Consider the following 15,139-nt stretch of genomic DNA (forward strand, 5'->3'; position numbering starts at 1 on the left):
ACGAATCTATGCTTCTACTGATGCCTTAGACCCTCGCTCACCACACATATTGGCATTGATGGTGGAATCATTATGAGAAGACAAAGGCAAAGTTCTAAAATAAAGAAATGATCATACTCATTCAGTATGTCCCAATTTTTGTGGGATAGTCCCAAGTTTTTAGAGTCGGCGGAGTGTGTAGAAATGAGGAGGAGGGAGTTGTGGCTTAATTTCTGGTATGAAACATTTGTCAGGTATGAAGCACCCAGTATAATGTGTAAATGTAGATAAGCTCCATGACTACAGTATGAGTCAATGATTAATTCAATATCACCTGGTCATGGACTTGAGGGTGACGCCATTCATAAACCGACAACATGGATGATTTTCTCTTGTGTTTAGCTGTGTGACTTGTTAAACCATTGCTAATATTTCATATTGATCATCTTGATCTTTTGATCTTTCCCTCCCTCTTCTTCCTATCTCGCCCACTTCCCTGGTCCCGTCCCCGGGCTGCCACCAATAGCTTCCAATGACCTTTGTCCACCTCCTTATCACTAAACTAACAGTTCGATTTCAGTAGAGCAGACACACAGGACTCTTGGAGAAGCAACATCACGTCCCAGAGGAGCCAGGATGTGTACGGGGAAATGTTCCCGCTTTGTGGGGCTTTCGCTCCTCCCGATGGCTTTTTTTTGCATGATTGCCAACCTCTTACTGATGTTTCCTAATGGCGAAACAAAATGGACTGACCATATTGCACTCCAAGTCTGGCTCATGGGTGGTCTCCTGGGTGGTGGTCTTTTTGTGAGTATAATAAAACTTGCTTGGTAGGCATTTTGATGTTGAGATTAAGGAAACAACACATTGGGACATGAGTCTGCTCCTCTCCTTCCAGGGTGATGATGCAACCGAAACAGGGGCATGGGTCTGTTCCCCTCTTTGGAGGGTGATAAAAAGATAATATAACATAAGGTGGTCTTAGGTCGAGGGAAACAAATTGACAGTAACATAGGGGGTGGGCATGGCTGATGAGGTGACAGGAACATAAGGTGGTCATGGGTTGAGGGTGACAAATTGACATTTACATAAGGGGGCCATGGGTGAGTTATTTTCCTTCGATGACAAAGAAGAGACATAGACATAAGGTTGGGAAACTGGAGGGGGGTGGGCACCATGGCTGAAAAATAGGATTGAGAAACTGGAGGGGTATGGTCACTGTGGCTGAAAAATAGGATAGAAAAACTGGAAGGGGACAGGCACCGTGGCTAAAAAATAGGATTGGGAAACTGGATGGAGATGGGCACAGTGGCTAAAAAATAGGTTTGGGAAACTGGAGGGTGACTGACACTTGGCCAAAAAATAGGATTGGGAAACTGGATGGGGACAGGCACCGTGGCTAAAAAATAGCATTGGGAAACTGGAGGGGGACCCTCGGTGTATGGCTCCTTAGATGGAGATTTCCCCCATGGTCCAATGATATGTAGACCGTGTAAAAAGTACTCCTTTGTGGGGCGCTCTCGTGCAAGATTCCTAAATAATCCACGTCAGGCCTGACGAAGACCTCAGTTCGTGGTTGAAACGCGTAGCACCAGTATTTTTTATGTGTGTATACGAATAAATCAACTTTTTTTCGATTACCTATGGTGGATTATTTAAGAATCTTGCACGAGAGCGCCCCCCAAAGGAGTACTTTTTACACTGTCTACGTAAAAAATAGGATTGGGAGGGGAACGGGCGCCGTGGCTGAAAAATAGGTTTGGGAAACTAAAGTGGTATGAGCACGGGTCACGGGTCTGTTCCCCTCCTTCGAGGGAGATGAAGTGACAGAAAGAGTAAGTCCATGACAGAAACAGAAGAGAGCCATGCGTCTGACCCCGATCCCCCACAACTAATTCAATGGAACACAGACCTGGCAGATGACCATTATTTGGCATTGTAGGTGTTTATGGTTGTTATCTTCCCTTTCTCTAGATGCTGTGTCCGTCATGTAACGCTATACGTGCTGGTGGTAAAGGCTGCTGTGGTGAAGGATGCTGCGGTAATAGGTGTCGGGTAAGTGTTGCCTTGTTGATGATTTATATGGACCATATAAAAAATGGCTAAGTTGAATGGAGCCATGTTTATTGAAGAACAACGTAATATAATTGGGGTTAGAGTGGTCCTCCAGTGGACCAGAGACTCTGCCAGTGGGTTCAAGTTCTCCTATGATATGACTTTGAGGTCCATCCAAACCTCACTATGGGTCTGGTCATTTACATTGAGGTTTTAGTACTTTTTTGGGGGGTATACAACAGAAACCTTTCAGTTATTATTGATTCGAAGGAGTGAAGGTTGGATCTTTAAAATAATTTCCTTTGATAGACTTAGTCCAACACTGAATAGAATGCTACCAGATGATTTCACAAAGTGAAAGGAGGGTGCAACCCTATATAAGAAGTTGGCGTAATCCAATCGTAGTTGTCTCGACATATGTAATGCGTTTTGTTTGAAGAAGGGCTTCATTGACACCCTAAACCGGTTCCATTTGTGGAGTCAATATAATTATTTTTGTATATTACATCACCATGGTTTGAGTCATCTGGCTAATTTCTTCTATGGGATTTGCACTCTCTAGTCATCTTTGGCATCTTTTTTGGTTCTTAATAGACCCATACATTTTGGAGAACTCACGGAACCATGAGAACTGCTGCCCCCACATGATTTTCTCATTAGTGTTGCAATTAAGTTTATACATCGCCTGAGGCATCTGGTGACTCTTTCCTGCCACTTAGCTAATGTCCTTTCATGTCCTCTCTCAGATGTTACGGTCAGCCATATCTTCAATATTCGGAGGACTCGGAAGCTTTTACTGCGTGATAGTGTCAGGAACAGCATTGGCTGATGGACCTATGTGCAACGTGAATGATGTCAGCAACCCAACGACAAATTGGGGCTACCACCTGAAGGGCTTGAAGTAAGGAACATCATCGATGAACCTGTCCTTTTTGAGGCATACAATTATTGTAAACACAATTGTCTGGAGAGAAATGTTTCCAAACACAAGGTTGGGCCATCACTTTCAAGCCACGGGGTACTTGTTGCCCTCGTATAGTGGTGGGTGGGTTTGTAAGTAAATTATATCTGTAATTAGTAGGTAAGACAGGTGGTCCCTATGGGAGGGGAATCCACATGGTGAGCCAAACAGGAAGGATGGTGGTCTCTATAACAGAAAGGTGCAAGGTTTTTATGAGGAGTAGTATCGGGGATTAGGGGCTGGTAGGTTTACATCTACCCAGTGGGGCAAGAAATGGTGGGATGGAATTTTCTCTAGGATGTCTAAAAGTTGGAAAATGTTTTAAACCAAAGTGCAAGACAAGATGAAGGGTTAGGGAGTAATTATGGGTGCTAAGTGTAGAGCAGGTAGGACTGCAATTTAAAAATCCACCTATGGCCATGGTGGACTGTGGGATCTGTTATGAGGCCGGAGATCTCTCGACCATAGACACAAGATAATAGTCAGCTGGACAATTGGTGTTCAGTCTTGGTTCAGCCATAATATGTATATGACAGCTGCCACATGCTCTTGATACTACCAATCTCTCGTGAAAACCCTTCCAGATCCTTCAGCCATAAACCAATGGAGATATCAAAATTGGTGTACCTAATCGGCGTTAGTCAGATTCAAGGAGTTGAAAAGCCTCATGTAAAAAGGAAGGAGAAGGTGTAGTACAGAGGAAGGGGCGCATTGACTTTTTTGACCTTTGTGGTTGGATAATAGGTGGAAGATCAAGCAGGAAAGGTGATGTGGACAGTCTCGTGGGTGGTGGACGCTGTCGTTGTGGATATAGTTGGAATATTCTAGGATAGAGTATACGGTAGGGGATCTCCATGGTGTGTGATGAGGGTGGTAGAGTAAGAAGTATATGGGCAAAACGAGTGGTCCACAGGGTTTCAAAGGTAAAACATGAAGTCCAATCTGACAAAATTGGAGAAAAATTGATAGAGTTCTTTGGCAAGAACAAGAAATAGATTCAACAAACCATAAATTGCACCCCTCTCCTCAGTTGGCACCCTAGGCGGATGCCTATTCTTTTCCCATAACTAACCAATCAACCAACCAACCAACCACAAGTCCTTCTGAATCTTCATTGGGACTACCTGCCATGCTTCTACGGCCCTCGGGGGCAAGGTATTCTGTGCTCCATATTACAGTGCACCCCTTATTGTATCCCCCTGCAGAGGTAGGGGTAGACTCATGTTTTTTTGAAATTATGGATTTCTCTGTTTTCTCCGCAGTGAGAGTTACCTGTTCAATGAGAATACATGGAATAGATGCACACAGCCACCCAACATTGTGCTCTGGCACGTCGTTCTCTTCTCCATTCTGCTGGGGTTCGGAGCTCTGCAGTTTGTCCTCTGCGCTTCCCAGATCCTTAACAGTCTCTTTGGAGTAATGTGTGGAGACTGCAGGAAGAAAGGAAAGGTGAGCGCCCCAAAGTGTTATACAGATAGTAACATGGAAAGGGAAATCCTCATCATCTACAGTGTTAGTATCACATGTATAATTCAAAGAGATATCATGCAACCAGCGGCGTAACTACCGCCATAGCAGCCATAGCGGCTGCTACGGGGCCCGCGGCATGAGGGGGCCCGTGTCGCCCGCCGGCACGGGCCCCCACAATGGCCGGAGGCTCCGCTAGCAGCCGCTATGGCTGCTACAGCGCGACGCCGCTGAACACTACGGCAGAGCAGGGAGGTATCTCCCCGCTCTGCCATTTAACAAAAGACATGTATCCCCTATCCACAGGATATCCACAGGACAGGGGATACATGTGTGATCGCTGGCATTGATAGGGAGAACGGGGGACTGAAAGTCCCCTGAAGTTCTCCATCACAAACCTCGGACTTCCGTGGTCTGTGTCGGCAGCTCCGTAGAAATGAATGGAGCGCCGGTCCCGCTTGTGCGCATGCGTGACCAGCGCTCCTTTCATTTTTAGTGAGCTGCGCAGACGCCGGAAGTCAGAGGTTAGTCATGGAGAACTTCAGTGGACTTTCAGTCCCCCGTTCTCCCCATCGCTGCCAGCGATCACACATGTATCCCCTATCCTGTGGATAGGGGACACATGTCTTTTAGTAGGACACACTGTAGGTCGGATTTTTTTGGGAGGGGGGACGCTGTATGGCGTTCAGGGGGGGGGCTGTATGGCGTTCCCTACAAGGGAGGCTGTATGGCGTTAGCGCCATACAGCCCCCTCTGTAGATAACGCCATACAGCCCCCCCTGTAGATGACGCCATACAGCCCCCCTGTAGATAACGCCATACAGCCCCCCCTGTAGGGAACGCCATACAGCCCCCCTGTAGATAACGCCATACAGACCCCCCTGTAGATAATGCCATACAGCCTCCCCTGTAGATAACGCCATACAGCCCCCCCTGTAGAGAGCGCCATACAGCCCCTCTGTAGAGAATGCCATACAGCCCCCTCTGTAGATAACGCCATACAGAGTCCCCCCTGTAGATAACGCCATACAGCCCCCTTTGTAGATATCTACAGGGGGGGGGGGCGCCGTAAAAAAGGCACTATCTACAAGGGGGGGGGGGCAGTCAAAAGTTTGCTATGGGGCCCAGTCTTTCCTAGTTACGCCCCTGCATGCAACTCAGTAGTTGATGATGCTCCTGCCACGTGGCTTGTACTGCCCTCTAGTGGTCTATTATAAGTGATTAGAGGCGCTGGATCTTACCAGGCTCACACTAGATCCCCTGTACTTTCCTCTAGTGGTCTAACCTAAGTTCTGAGCTGCTCAGGATCTTACCAGGCACACACTAGATCCCCTGTACTGCTCTCTAGAGGTCGGACCTAAGTACTGAGCTGTTCAGGATCTTACCAGGCATATATTAGATCCCCTGTACTGCCCTCTAGTGTTCTACCCTAAGAACTGAGCAGCTTAGGATCTTACCAGGCTTATATCAGAACCCCTGTACTGCCTTCTAGTGGTCTAACCTAAGTTCTAAGCTGTTCAGGATCTTACCAGGCTTACATCAGATCCTCTATACTGCCCTCTAGTGTTCTACAATAAGTACTGAGCTGTTCAGGATATGACCAGGCTCACATCAGATCCCCTGTACTGCCCTCTAGTGTTCTACCACAAGAACTGAGCTCGCAGGATCTTACCTGGCTTACATCAGATCCCCTATACTGCCTTCTAGTGTTCTACAATAAGTACTGAGCTGTTCAGGATATGACCAGGCTCACACCAGATCCCCTGTACTGCCCGCTAGTGTTCTACCCTAAGAACTGAGCTTGCAGGATCTTACCTGGATTGCATTAATTCCCCTGTACTGTCCTCTAGTGTTCTATAACAAGTACTGAGCTGCTCGGGATCTTACCAGACTTACATCAGATCCCCTGTATTGCCCTCTAGTGGTGTATAATAAGTAATGAGGTTCCGGATCTTACCAGGCTCACACCAGATCCCCTGTACTGCCCTCTAGTGTTCTTCCCTAAGAACTGAGCTTGCAGGAATCTTACCTGCCTTACGTCAGATGACCTGGACTGCCCTCTAGTGTTCCACCTTAAGAACTGAGCACGCAGGATCTCACCTGGCTTACATCAGATCCCCTATACTGCACTCTAGTGGTCTAACCTAAGAACTGAGCTGCTTAGTATCTTACCAGGCTTATATCAGATCCCCTATACTGCCCTCTAGTGTTCTACCCTAAGTACTAAGCTGCTCATGATCTTACCAGACTTACATTAGATACCCTGTACTGCCCTCTAGAGGTGTATAATAAGTAATGAGGTTCTGGATCTTACCAGGCTCACACTAGATCCCCTGTACTGCCCTCTAGTCATCTACCCTAAGTACTGAGCTGCTCAGGATCTTACCAGACTTACATCAGATCCCCTGTACTGCCCTCTAGTGGTGTATAATAAGTAATGAGGTTCTGGATCTTTCCAGGCTTACATCAGATGCACTGTACTTCCCTCTAGTCTTCTACCCTGAAGAATTGATCTCATAGGGTCTTACTGGGCTTACATCAGTTCCGCTGTACTGCCCTCTAGTGTTCTACCCTAAGTACTGAGCTGTTCAGTATCTTACCATGCTAATATAAGATCCCCTATACTGCCCTCTAGTGGTGTATAATAAGCACTGATGTTCTGGATTTTACCAAGCTTACATCAGATCCCCTGTACTGCCTTCTAGTGTTCTATAATAACTACTGAGCTGCTCAGGATCTTACCAGACTCACATCAGATCCCTTATACTGCCCTCTAGTGGTGTATAATAAGTAATGACATTCTGGATCTTACCAGGCTTGTATCAGATCCCCTGTACTGCCCTCTAGTGTTCTACCCTAAGTACTAAGCTGCTCATGATCTTACCATGCTAATATCAGATCCCCTATACTGCCCTCTAGTGGTGTATAATAAGCACTGAGGTTCTGGACTTACATCAGATCCCCTGTACTGCCTTCTAGTGTTCTATAATAACTACTGAGCTTGCAGGATCTCACCTGGCTTACATCAGTTCCGCTGTACTGCCCTCTAGTGTTCTACCCCAAGTACTGAGCTGTTCAGGATCTTACCATGCTAATATCAGATCCCCTATACTGCCCTCTAGTTGTGTATAATAAGCACTGAGGTTCTGGACTTACATCAGATCCCCTGTACTGCCTTCTAGTGTTCTATAATAACTACTGAGCTGCTCAGGATCTTACCAGACTCACATCAGATCCCATGTACTGCCCTCTAGTGGTCTAACCTAAGAACTGAGCTGCTTAGTATCTTACCAGGCTTATATCAGATCCCCTGTACTGCCCTCTAGTCATCTACCCTAAGTACTGAACTGCTCAGGATCTTACCAGATTACATAAGATCCCCTATACTGCCCTCTGGTGGTGTATAATAAGTAATGAGGTTCTGGATCTTTCCAGGCTTACATCAGATGCACTGTACTGCCCTCTAGTGTTCTACCCTAAGAACTGAGCTTGCAGGATCTTACCTGGCTTACATCAGTTACGCTGTACTGCCCTCTAGTGGTGTACCCTAAGAACTGAGCTGTTCAGGATCTTACCATGCTAATATCAGATCCCCTATACTGCCCTCTAGTGGTGTATAATAAGTAATGAGGTTCTGGATCTTACCAGGCTTGTATCAGAACCCCTGTACTGCCCTTTAGTGTTCGACCCTAAGTACTAAGCTGCTCATGATCTTACCAGACTTACATCAGATTCCCTGTACTGCCCTCTAGTGGTGTATAATAAGTAATGAGGTTCTGGATCTTACAAGGCTTGTATCATATCCCCTGTACTGCCCTCAAGAGTTCTGCCCCAAATATTGAGCTGCTCAGGATCTTACCTGGCTTACATCAGATCCCCTGTACTGCCCTCTAGTGTTCTACCCTAAGAACTGAGCTCGCTGGATCTTACCAGACTTACATCAGATCCCTTATACTGCCCTCTAGTGTTCTACCCTAAGTACTGAGCTCGCAGGATCTTAACTGGCTTACATTAATTCCCCTGTACTGCCCTCTAGTGTTCTACCGCAAATATTGAGTTGATCAGGATCTTGCCAGGCTTACATCAGATCCGCTGTACTGCCCTCTAGTGTTCTACCCTAAGTACTGAGCTGTTCAGGATCTTAGCAGGCTAATATCAGATCCACTATTATAGAGGGCAGCTCTATTGTTCTACCTTAAGAACTGAGCTGCTTAGGATCTAACCAGGCTTACATCAGATCCCCTGTACTGCCCTCTAGTGTTCTACCCTAAGAACTGAGCAACACAAGATCTTACCAGGCTTACCCCCGTACTGCCTTCTAGTGTTCTATAATAAGTACTGAGCTGCTCATGATCTTACCAGACCTACATCAGATTCCCTGTACTGCCCTCTAGTGTTGTATAATAAGTAATGAGGTTCTGGATCTTACAAGGCTTGTATCATATCCCCTGTACTGCCCTCTAGAGTTTTGCCCCAAATATTGAGCTGCTCAGGATCTTACCAGGCTTACATCAGATCTCCTTTACTGCCCTCTAGTGTTCTACCCAAAGAACTGAGCTCGCAGGATCTTACCTGGCTTACATTAATTCCCCTGTACTGCCCTCTAGTGTTCTACCGCAAATATTGAGTTGATCAGGATCTTGCCAGGCTTACATCAGGTCCGCTGTACTGTCCTCTAGTGTTCTACCCTAAGTACTGAGCTGTTCAGGATCTTATCAGGCTAATATCAGATCCCCTATACTGCCCTGTAGTGTTCTACCCTAAGAACTGAGCTCACAGGATCTTACCAGGCTTACATCAGATCCCACGTACTGCCTTCAAGTGTTCTATAATAAGTACTGAGCTGCTCAGGATCTTACCAGACTTACATCAGATTCCCTGTACTGCCCTCTAGTGGTGTATAATAAGTATTGAGGCTCTGGATCTTACCAGGCTTGTATCAGATCCCCTGTACTTCCCTCTAGTGTTCTACCCTAAGAACTGAGCTTGCAGTATCTTACCTGGATTACATTAATTCCACTGTACTGCCCTCTAGTGTTCTATAACAAGTAATGAGCTGCTCGGGATCTAATATGTAATGAGGTTCTGGATCTTTCCAGGCTTACATCAGATGCACTGTACTGCCCTCTAGTGTTCTACCCTAAGAACTGAGCTTGCAGGATCTTACCTGGCTTACATCAGTTCCTCTGTACTGCCCTCTAGTGGTCTAACCTAAGAACTGAGCTGCTTAGTATCTTACCAGGCTTATATCAGATTCCCTGTACTGCCCTCTAGTCATCTACCCTAAGTACTGAACTACTCAGGATCTTACCAGACTTACATCAGATCCCCTGTACAGTAATGAGGTTCTGGATCTTTCCAGGCTTACATCCGATGCACTGTACTGCCCTCTAGTGTTCTACCCTAAGAACTGAGCTTTGCAGGATCTTACCTGGCTTACATCAGTTCCGCTGTACTGCCCTCTAGTGTTGTACCCTAAGTACTGAGCTGTTCAGGATCTTACCATGCTAATATCAGATCCCCTATACTGCCCTCTAGTGGTGTATAATAAGTAATGAGGTTCTGGATCTTACCAGGCATATATTAGCTCCCCTGTACTGCCCTCTAGTGTTCTACCCTAAGTACTAAGCTACTCATGATCTTACCAAACTTACCCTAAGAACTGAGCTTGCAGGATCTTACCTGGCTTACATCAGTTCCTCTGTACTGACCTCTAGTGTTCTACCCTAAGTACTGAGCTGTTCAGGATCTTACCATGCTACTATCAGATCCCCTATACTGCCCTCTAGTGGTGTATAATAAGCACTGAGGTTCTGGACTTACATCAGATCCCCTGTACTGCCCTCTAGTGTTATACCGCAAATATTGAGTTGCTCAGGATCTTGCCAGGCTTACATCATATCCGCTGTACTGCCCTCTAGTGTTCTACCCTAAGTACTGAGCTGTTCAGGATCTTACCAGGCTAATATAAGATCCACTATACTGCCCTCTAGTGTTCTACCCTAAGTACTGAGCTGTTCAGGATCTTACCAGGCTAATATCAGATCCACTATACTGCCCTCTAGTGTTCCACCTTAAGAACTGAGCTGCTCATGATCTTACCAGACTTACATCAGATTCCCTGTACTGCCCTCTAGTGTTCTACCCTAAGAACTGAGCTCACAGGATCTTACCTGGCTTACATTAATTTCCCTGTACCGCTCTCTACTGTTCTACCGCAAATATTGAGCTGCTCAGGATCTTGCCAGGCTTACATCATATCCGCTGTACTGCCCTCTAGTGTTCTACCCTAAGTACTGAGCTGCTTAGGATCTAACCAGGCTTACATCAGATCCCCTGTACTGCCTTCTAGTGTTCTATAATAAGCACTGATCTCGCTGGATCTTACCAGACTTACATCAGATCCCCTATACTGCCCTATAGTGGTGTATAATAAGCAATGAGGTTCTGGATATTACCAAGCTTACATCATTTTCCCTGTACTGCCCTCTAGTGTTCTACCCTAAGAACTGAGCTGCTTAGGATCTTACCAGGCTTATATCAGTTTACCTGTACTGCCCTCTAGTGTTCTACCCTAAGAACTGAGTTGCTCAGGATCTACCCAACCTTGTATCAGATCCCCTGTACTGCCCTCTAGTGTTCTACCCTAAGAACTGAGCTCAAAGGATCTTACCAGGCTTATATCAGATCCCCTTTACTGCCCTCTAGCAGTCTAACCTAAGTACTGAGCTTCTCAGGATCTTACCAGGCTTACTCCAGATCCTCTGTACTGCCCTCTAGTGTTCTATAATAAGTACTGAGCTGCTCATGATCATACCAGACTTACTTCAGATCCCCTGTACTGCCCTCTAGGGATCTAACCTAAGTACTGAGGGGCTCTAGATTTTACCAGGCGCACATTAGATCAGTTTTTAGCGCCCTCTAGTGTTCTATCATGAGTTCTGAGACTTTCTATATCTTTAGCGCCCTCTATGTACTTACTACTGAGAGGCTCTAGATTTAACATTGTTCACAATAGATCCTCTTTAGTGCCCCCTTGTGTGCTAGAACTGTACTGCTTCTAATCTGCCAGATAAATGCAGGATTAACAATATTATAAAACTCCCTGCCATTCTTTCACCTGTTCCCTTATCTGCCCTCCACAGAATCAAGGTTGAAGGAGACACGGCCCCTGTGTTGTTGACGCGGTGACCCCGTGGACTGGAGGCTGATTGTGACGTCATAAGGAAATTATATTAATAACTCCAATAAAAATGTGAAAACAGAAACTTTTCTTAAAGGGAAACATAATATATTTTATGTGACAAAGCGGCGGTGATCGGAGGAGATGACCCGCTGCATTGTGTTTACAGGGAAATTGTAAATAAAGATTTTTGACTGTGAGGAAAAGATTCTATCAAACGATGTTGTGTGTTTGCTGTGTATATTATAAGGGACCCCCGTCTGTATAGCCACGCCCCTTAAATATTATTATAATCATGCATGCCACCCACCATCACTCCTCTTCTCTGTGCTAGGGCATAAAGGTTGTAGAGCTCTGTATATTATGAGCCGTGCCAGGATATTCTGAGATGAATTGAACAACCCTCCTTCATAATACTGGTTCCACTTGCTGTTAGTGAATGGAAACATTCGTTAGGAACCAGGGGCGTAGCTAAAAACTCATGGGCCCGGGTGCAAGAATTCAGCTTGGGCCCCCCTACCACTCCCCAACACCACCATCATCATCAGACCCCTGCGCGCGCCTATGCCCAGACGCCCTGCCCAACAGCCCCCATAGTATAATGCCCCCACACAGTATAATGCCCCATAATGTATAATGCCCCCCAATAACAGCCCCATACCGTATAATGCTCCCTATATCAGCCCCCCATACAGTATGATTCCCCCATGTCAGCCCCCATGCAGTATAATGCCCCCCATCTTATCAGCCCCCATGCAGTATAATGTCCCCCCCCGCAATATCAGCCCCCCATACAGTATAATGCCCCCATATGTGCATAATAGAAAAATAGCATAATTACTTACCTATCCCCGTTCCCACGTCGGGTGGAGGATCTTTCGACCTCCGGTGTGTGCTATGAGTGACTCGGCTCAGACAGGCGCGATGATGTCGCTACATCCCGCCAGCCTGCGTCGAGCCGCTCAGGGCACAGTGAATGCTGGATCAAGGCGATGTCAGCTCCTTGCTCCAGGATTGAATGTAACCGGGACCTCGGTGAGAGACTCGCGACCCCCCGGAGGTCTTCACACGAACCCCAAAGGGGGACGCGACCCACAGTGTAGGGATGTCACGATACCAAAATTTGCACTACGATACCGATACTTTGTTTACTTTGCCAACAGTATTTAAAAAAAAAAAGTTCTTCCGTTTTCTAATGTGAGGCGCGAGGTGTGATGCTGAATTTTGAATGTGCCTCACATTAATAGTAATTAACCCCATCATGTTTCTCAGTCATAATGGGTTAATGTGTGAGGTACATGATGGGGTTAATTACTGTTAGGGCTCGTTTACATGAGCGTGATATACGTGCGTGCCACGCGCGTGCTTTTCACGCGTGTCGTACGGACCTATATTAGTCTATGGGGCTGTGCAGACAGTCCGTGAGTTTTGCTCAGCGTGAGTCCACTGAGAAAAACTCACGACATGTCCTATCTTTGTGCGCTGCTCGCTCATCACGCACCCATTGAAGTCAATGGGTGTGTGAAAATCACGCGCACCACAGGGAAGCACTTCCGTGGGACGCGCGTGATTCGCGCAACACAGTGGCGTAACTACCGCCGTAGCAGCAGTAGCGGCTGCTACGGGGCCCGCGGCATGAGGGGGCCCGTGTCGCCCACCGGCACGGGCCCCCACCATGGCCGCAGGCTCCGGTAGCAGCCGCTATGGCTGCTACAGCGGGACGCCACTGAACAGTACGGCAGAGCAGGGTGGTATCTCCCCGCTCTGCCATTAAACAAAAGACATGTATCCCCTATCCACAGGATATCCACAGGACAGGGGATACATGTGTAATCGCTGGCAGCGATAAGGAGAACAGGGGACTGAAAGTCCCCTGATGTTCTCCATCACTAACCTCGGACTTCCGGGGGCTGTGTCGGCAGCTCCGGAGAAATGAATGGAGCGCCGGTCGCGCTTGTGCGCATGCATGACCAGCGCTCCTTTCATTTTTAGAGAGCTGCCGACACAGACTCGCGCAACACAGTGGCGTAACTACCGCCATAGCAGCAGTAGCGGCTGCTACGGGGCCCGCGGCATGAGGGGGCCCGTGTCGCCCACCAGCATGGGCCCCCACCATGGGCGGAGGCTCCGCTAGCAGCCGCTATGGCTGCTACAGCGCGACACCACTGAACAGTACGGCAGAGCAGGGAGGTATCTCCCCGCTCTGCCATTAAACAAAAGACATGTATCCCCTATCCACAGGACAGGGGATACATGTGTGATCGCTGGCAGCGATAAGGAGAACGGGGGACTGAAAGTCCCCTGAAGTTCTCCATCACAAACCTCGGACTTCCGGGTTCTTTGTCGGCAGCTCCGGAGAAATGAATGGAACGCCTGTCCCGCTTGTGCGCATGCGTGACCAGCGCTCCTTTAATTGTTATTGAGCTGCGCAGACGCCGGAAGTCAGAGGTTAGTCATGGAGAACTTCAGGGGACTTTCGGTCCCCCGTTCTCCCTATCGCTGCCAGCGATCACACATTTATCCCCTATCCTGTGGAGAGGGGATACATGTCTTTAATTGGGACACACTGTAGGTCGCATTTTTTGGGGAGGGGGGACGCTGTATGGCGTTCCCTACAGGTGGGGGGGCTGTATGGCGTTCCCTACATGGGGGAACTATGCTGTATGGCGTTCCCTACAGGGGGGACGACGCTGTATGGCGTTCCCTACAGGGGGGGCTGTATGGCATTCCCTACAGGGGGGGGCTGTATGGCGTTCCCTACAGGGGGGGGGTGTATGGCGTTCCCTACAGACCCCCCTGTAGGGAACGCCATACAGCCCCCCGTAGAGAACGCCATACAGTCCCCCGTGTAGATAACGCCATACAACCTCCTCTGTAGATAGCGCTATACAGTCCCCCCTGTAGAGAATGCCATACAGCCCCCCCCCTAGATAACGCCATACAGTCCCCCCTCTAGATAATGCCATACAGCCCCCTCTGTAGATAGCGCCATACAGCCCCCCCTGTAGATAGCACCATACAGCCCCCCTATAGGGAACGCCATACAGTCCCCCCTGTAGGAAACGCCATACAGTCCCCCCTGTAGGAAACGCCATACAGTCCCCCCGTAGATAACGCCATACAGCCCCCTCTGTAGATAGCGCCATACAGCCCCCCTGTAGATATCTACAAAGGGGGCTGTATGGCGTTATCTACAGGGGGGCTGTATGGCGTTATCAAAAGGGGGGGTTTGTAAAAAAGGCACTATCTACAAGTTGTGTGACACGCAGGGGAGGGGGAGCCCCAGTCAAAAGTTTGCTATGGGGCCCAATCTTTCCTAGTTACGCCCCTGGACATACCTAAGTATGCCCTAACAGGAAATATGGTAGGACAGCCCTGGGGTCCTTCAATAGACCCTGTGCTGTCTGCCCATATACGGTATGTCCCTCAATCGCGTCGAAGGAATTTCCTGTGACGTGATCCAGGGGCATCCCCCTTCTCATTTTCCCCTGAAT

At 47.7% G+C, this 15,139-nt stretch overlaps 1 protein-coding gene across 1 annotated transcript; it reads left to right on the top strand.

Moving 5' to 3' along the window:
* Positions 1-235: 235 nt before the first annotated feature.
* On the top strand, positions 236-11,863 carry TM4SF5 (transmembrane 4 L six family member 5). The gene is made up of 5 exons (XM_075847301.1): positions 236-786; positions 1,954-2,034; positions 2,781-2,935; positions 4,258-4,444; positions 11,608-11,863. The coding sequence occupies exons 1-5, from the start codon at positions 616-618 to the stop codon at positions 11,617-11,619; spliced, it is 606 nt and encodes a 201-aa protein (XP_075703416.1). The 5' UTR covers positions 236-615; the 3' UTR covers positions 11,620-11,863.
* The last annotated feature ends 3,276 nt before the right edge of the window (positions 11,864-15,139 follow it).

This window comes from Rhinoderma darwinii, assembly GCF_050947455.1.
Source record: "Rhinoderma darwinii isolate aRhiDar2 chromosome 3 unlocalized genomic scaffold, aRhiDar2.hap1 SUPER_3_unloc_11, whole genome shotgun sequence".
NCBI classification, from domain to species: Eukaryota; Metazoa; Chordata; class Amphibia; order Anura; family Rhinodermatidae; genus Rhinoderma; species Rhinoderma darwinii.

Excerpts from the sequence above, each read along its gene's own strand:
- TM4SF5 (XM_075847301.1), top strand. The coding sequence starts at position 616 with ATGTGTACGGGGAAATGTTCCCGCTTTGTGGGGCTTTCGCTCCTCCCG. Across the intron at positions 787-1,953 it reads TCCTGGGTGGTGGTCTTTTT|ATGCTGTGTCCGTCATGTAA; the intron begins GTGAGTATAATA and ends CCCTTTCTCTAG. Across the intron at positions 2,936-4,257 it reads TACCACCTGAAGGGCTTGAA|TGAGAGTTACCTGTTCAATG; the intron begins GTAAGGAACATC and ends TTTTCTCCGCAG.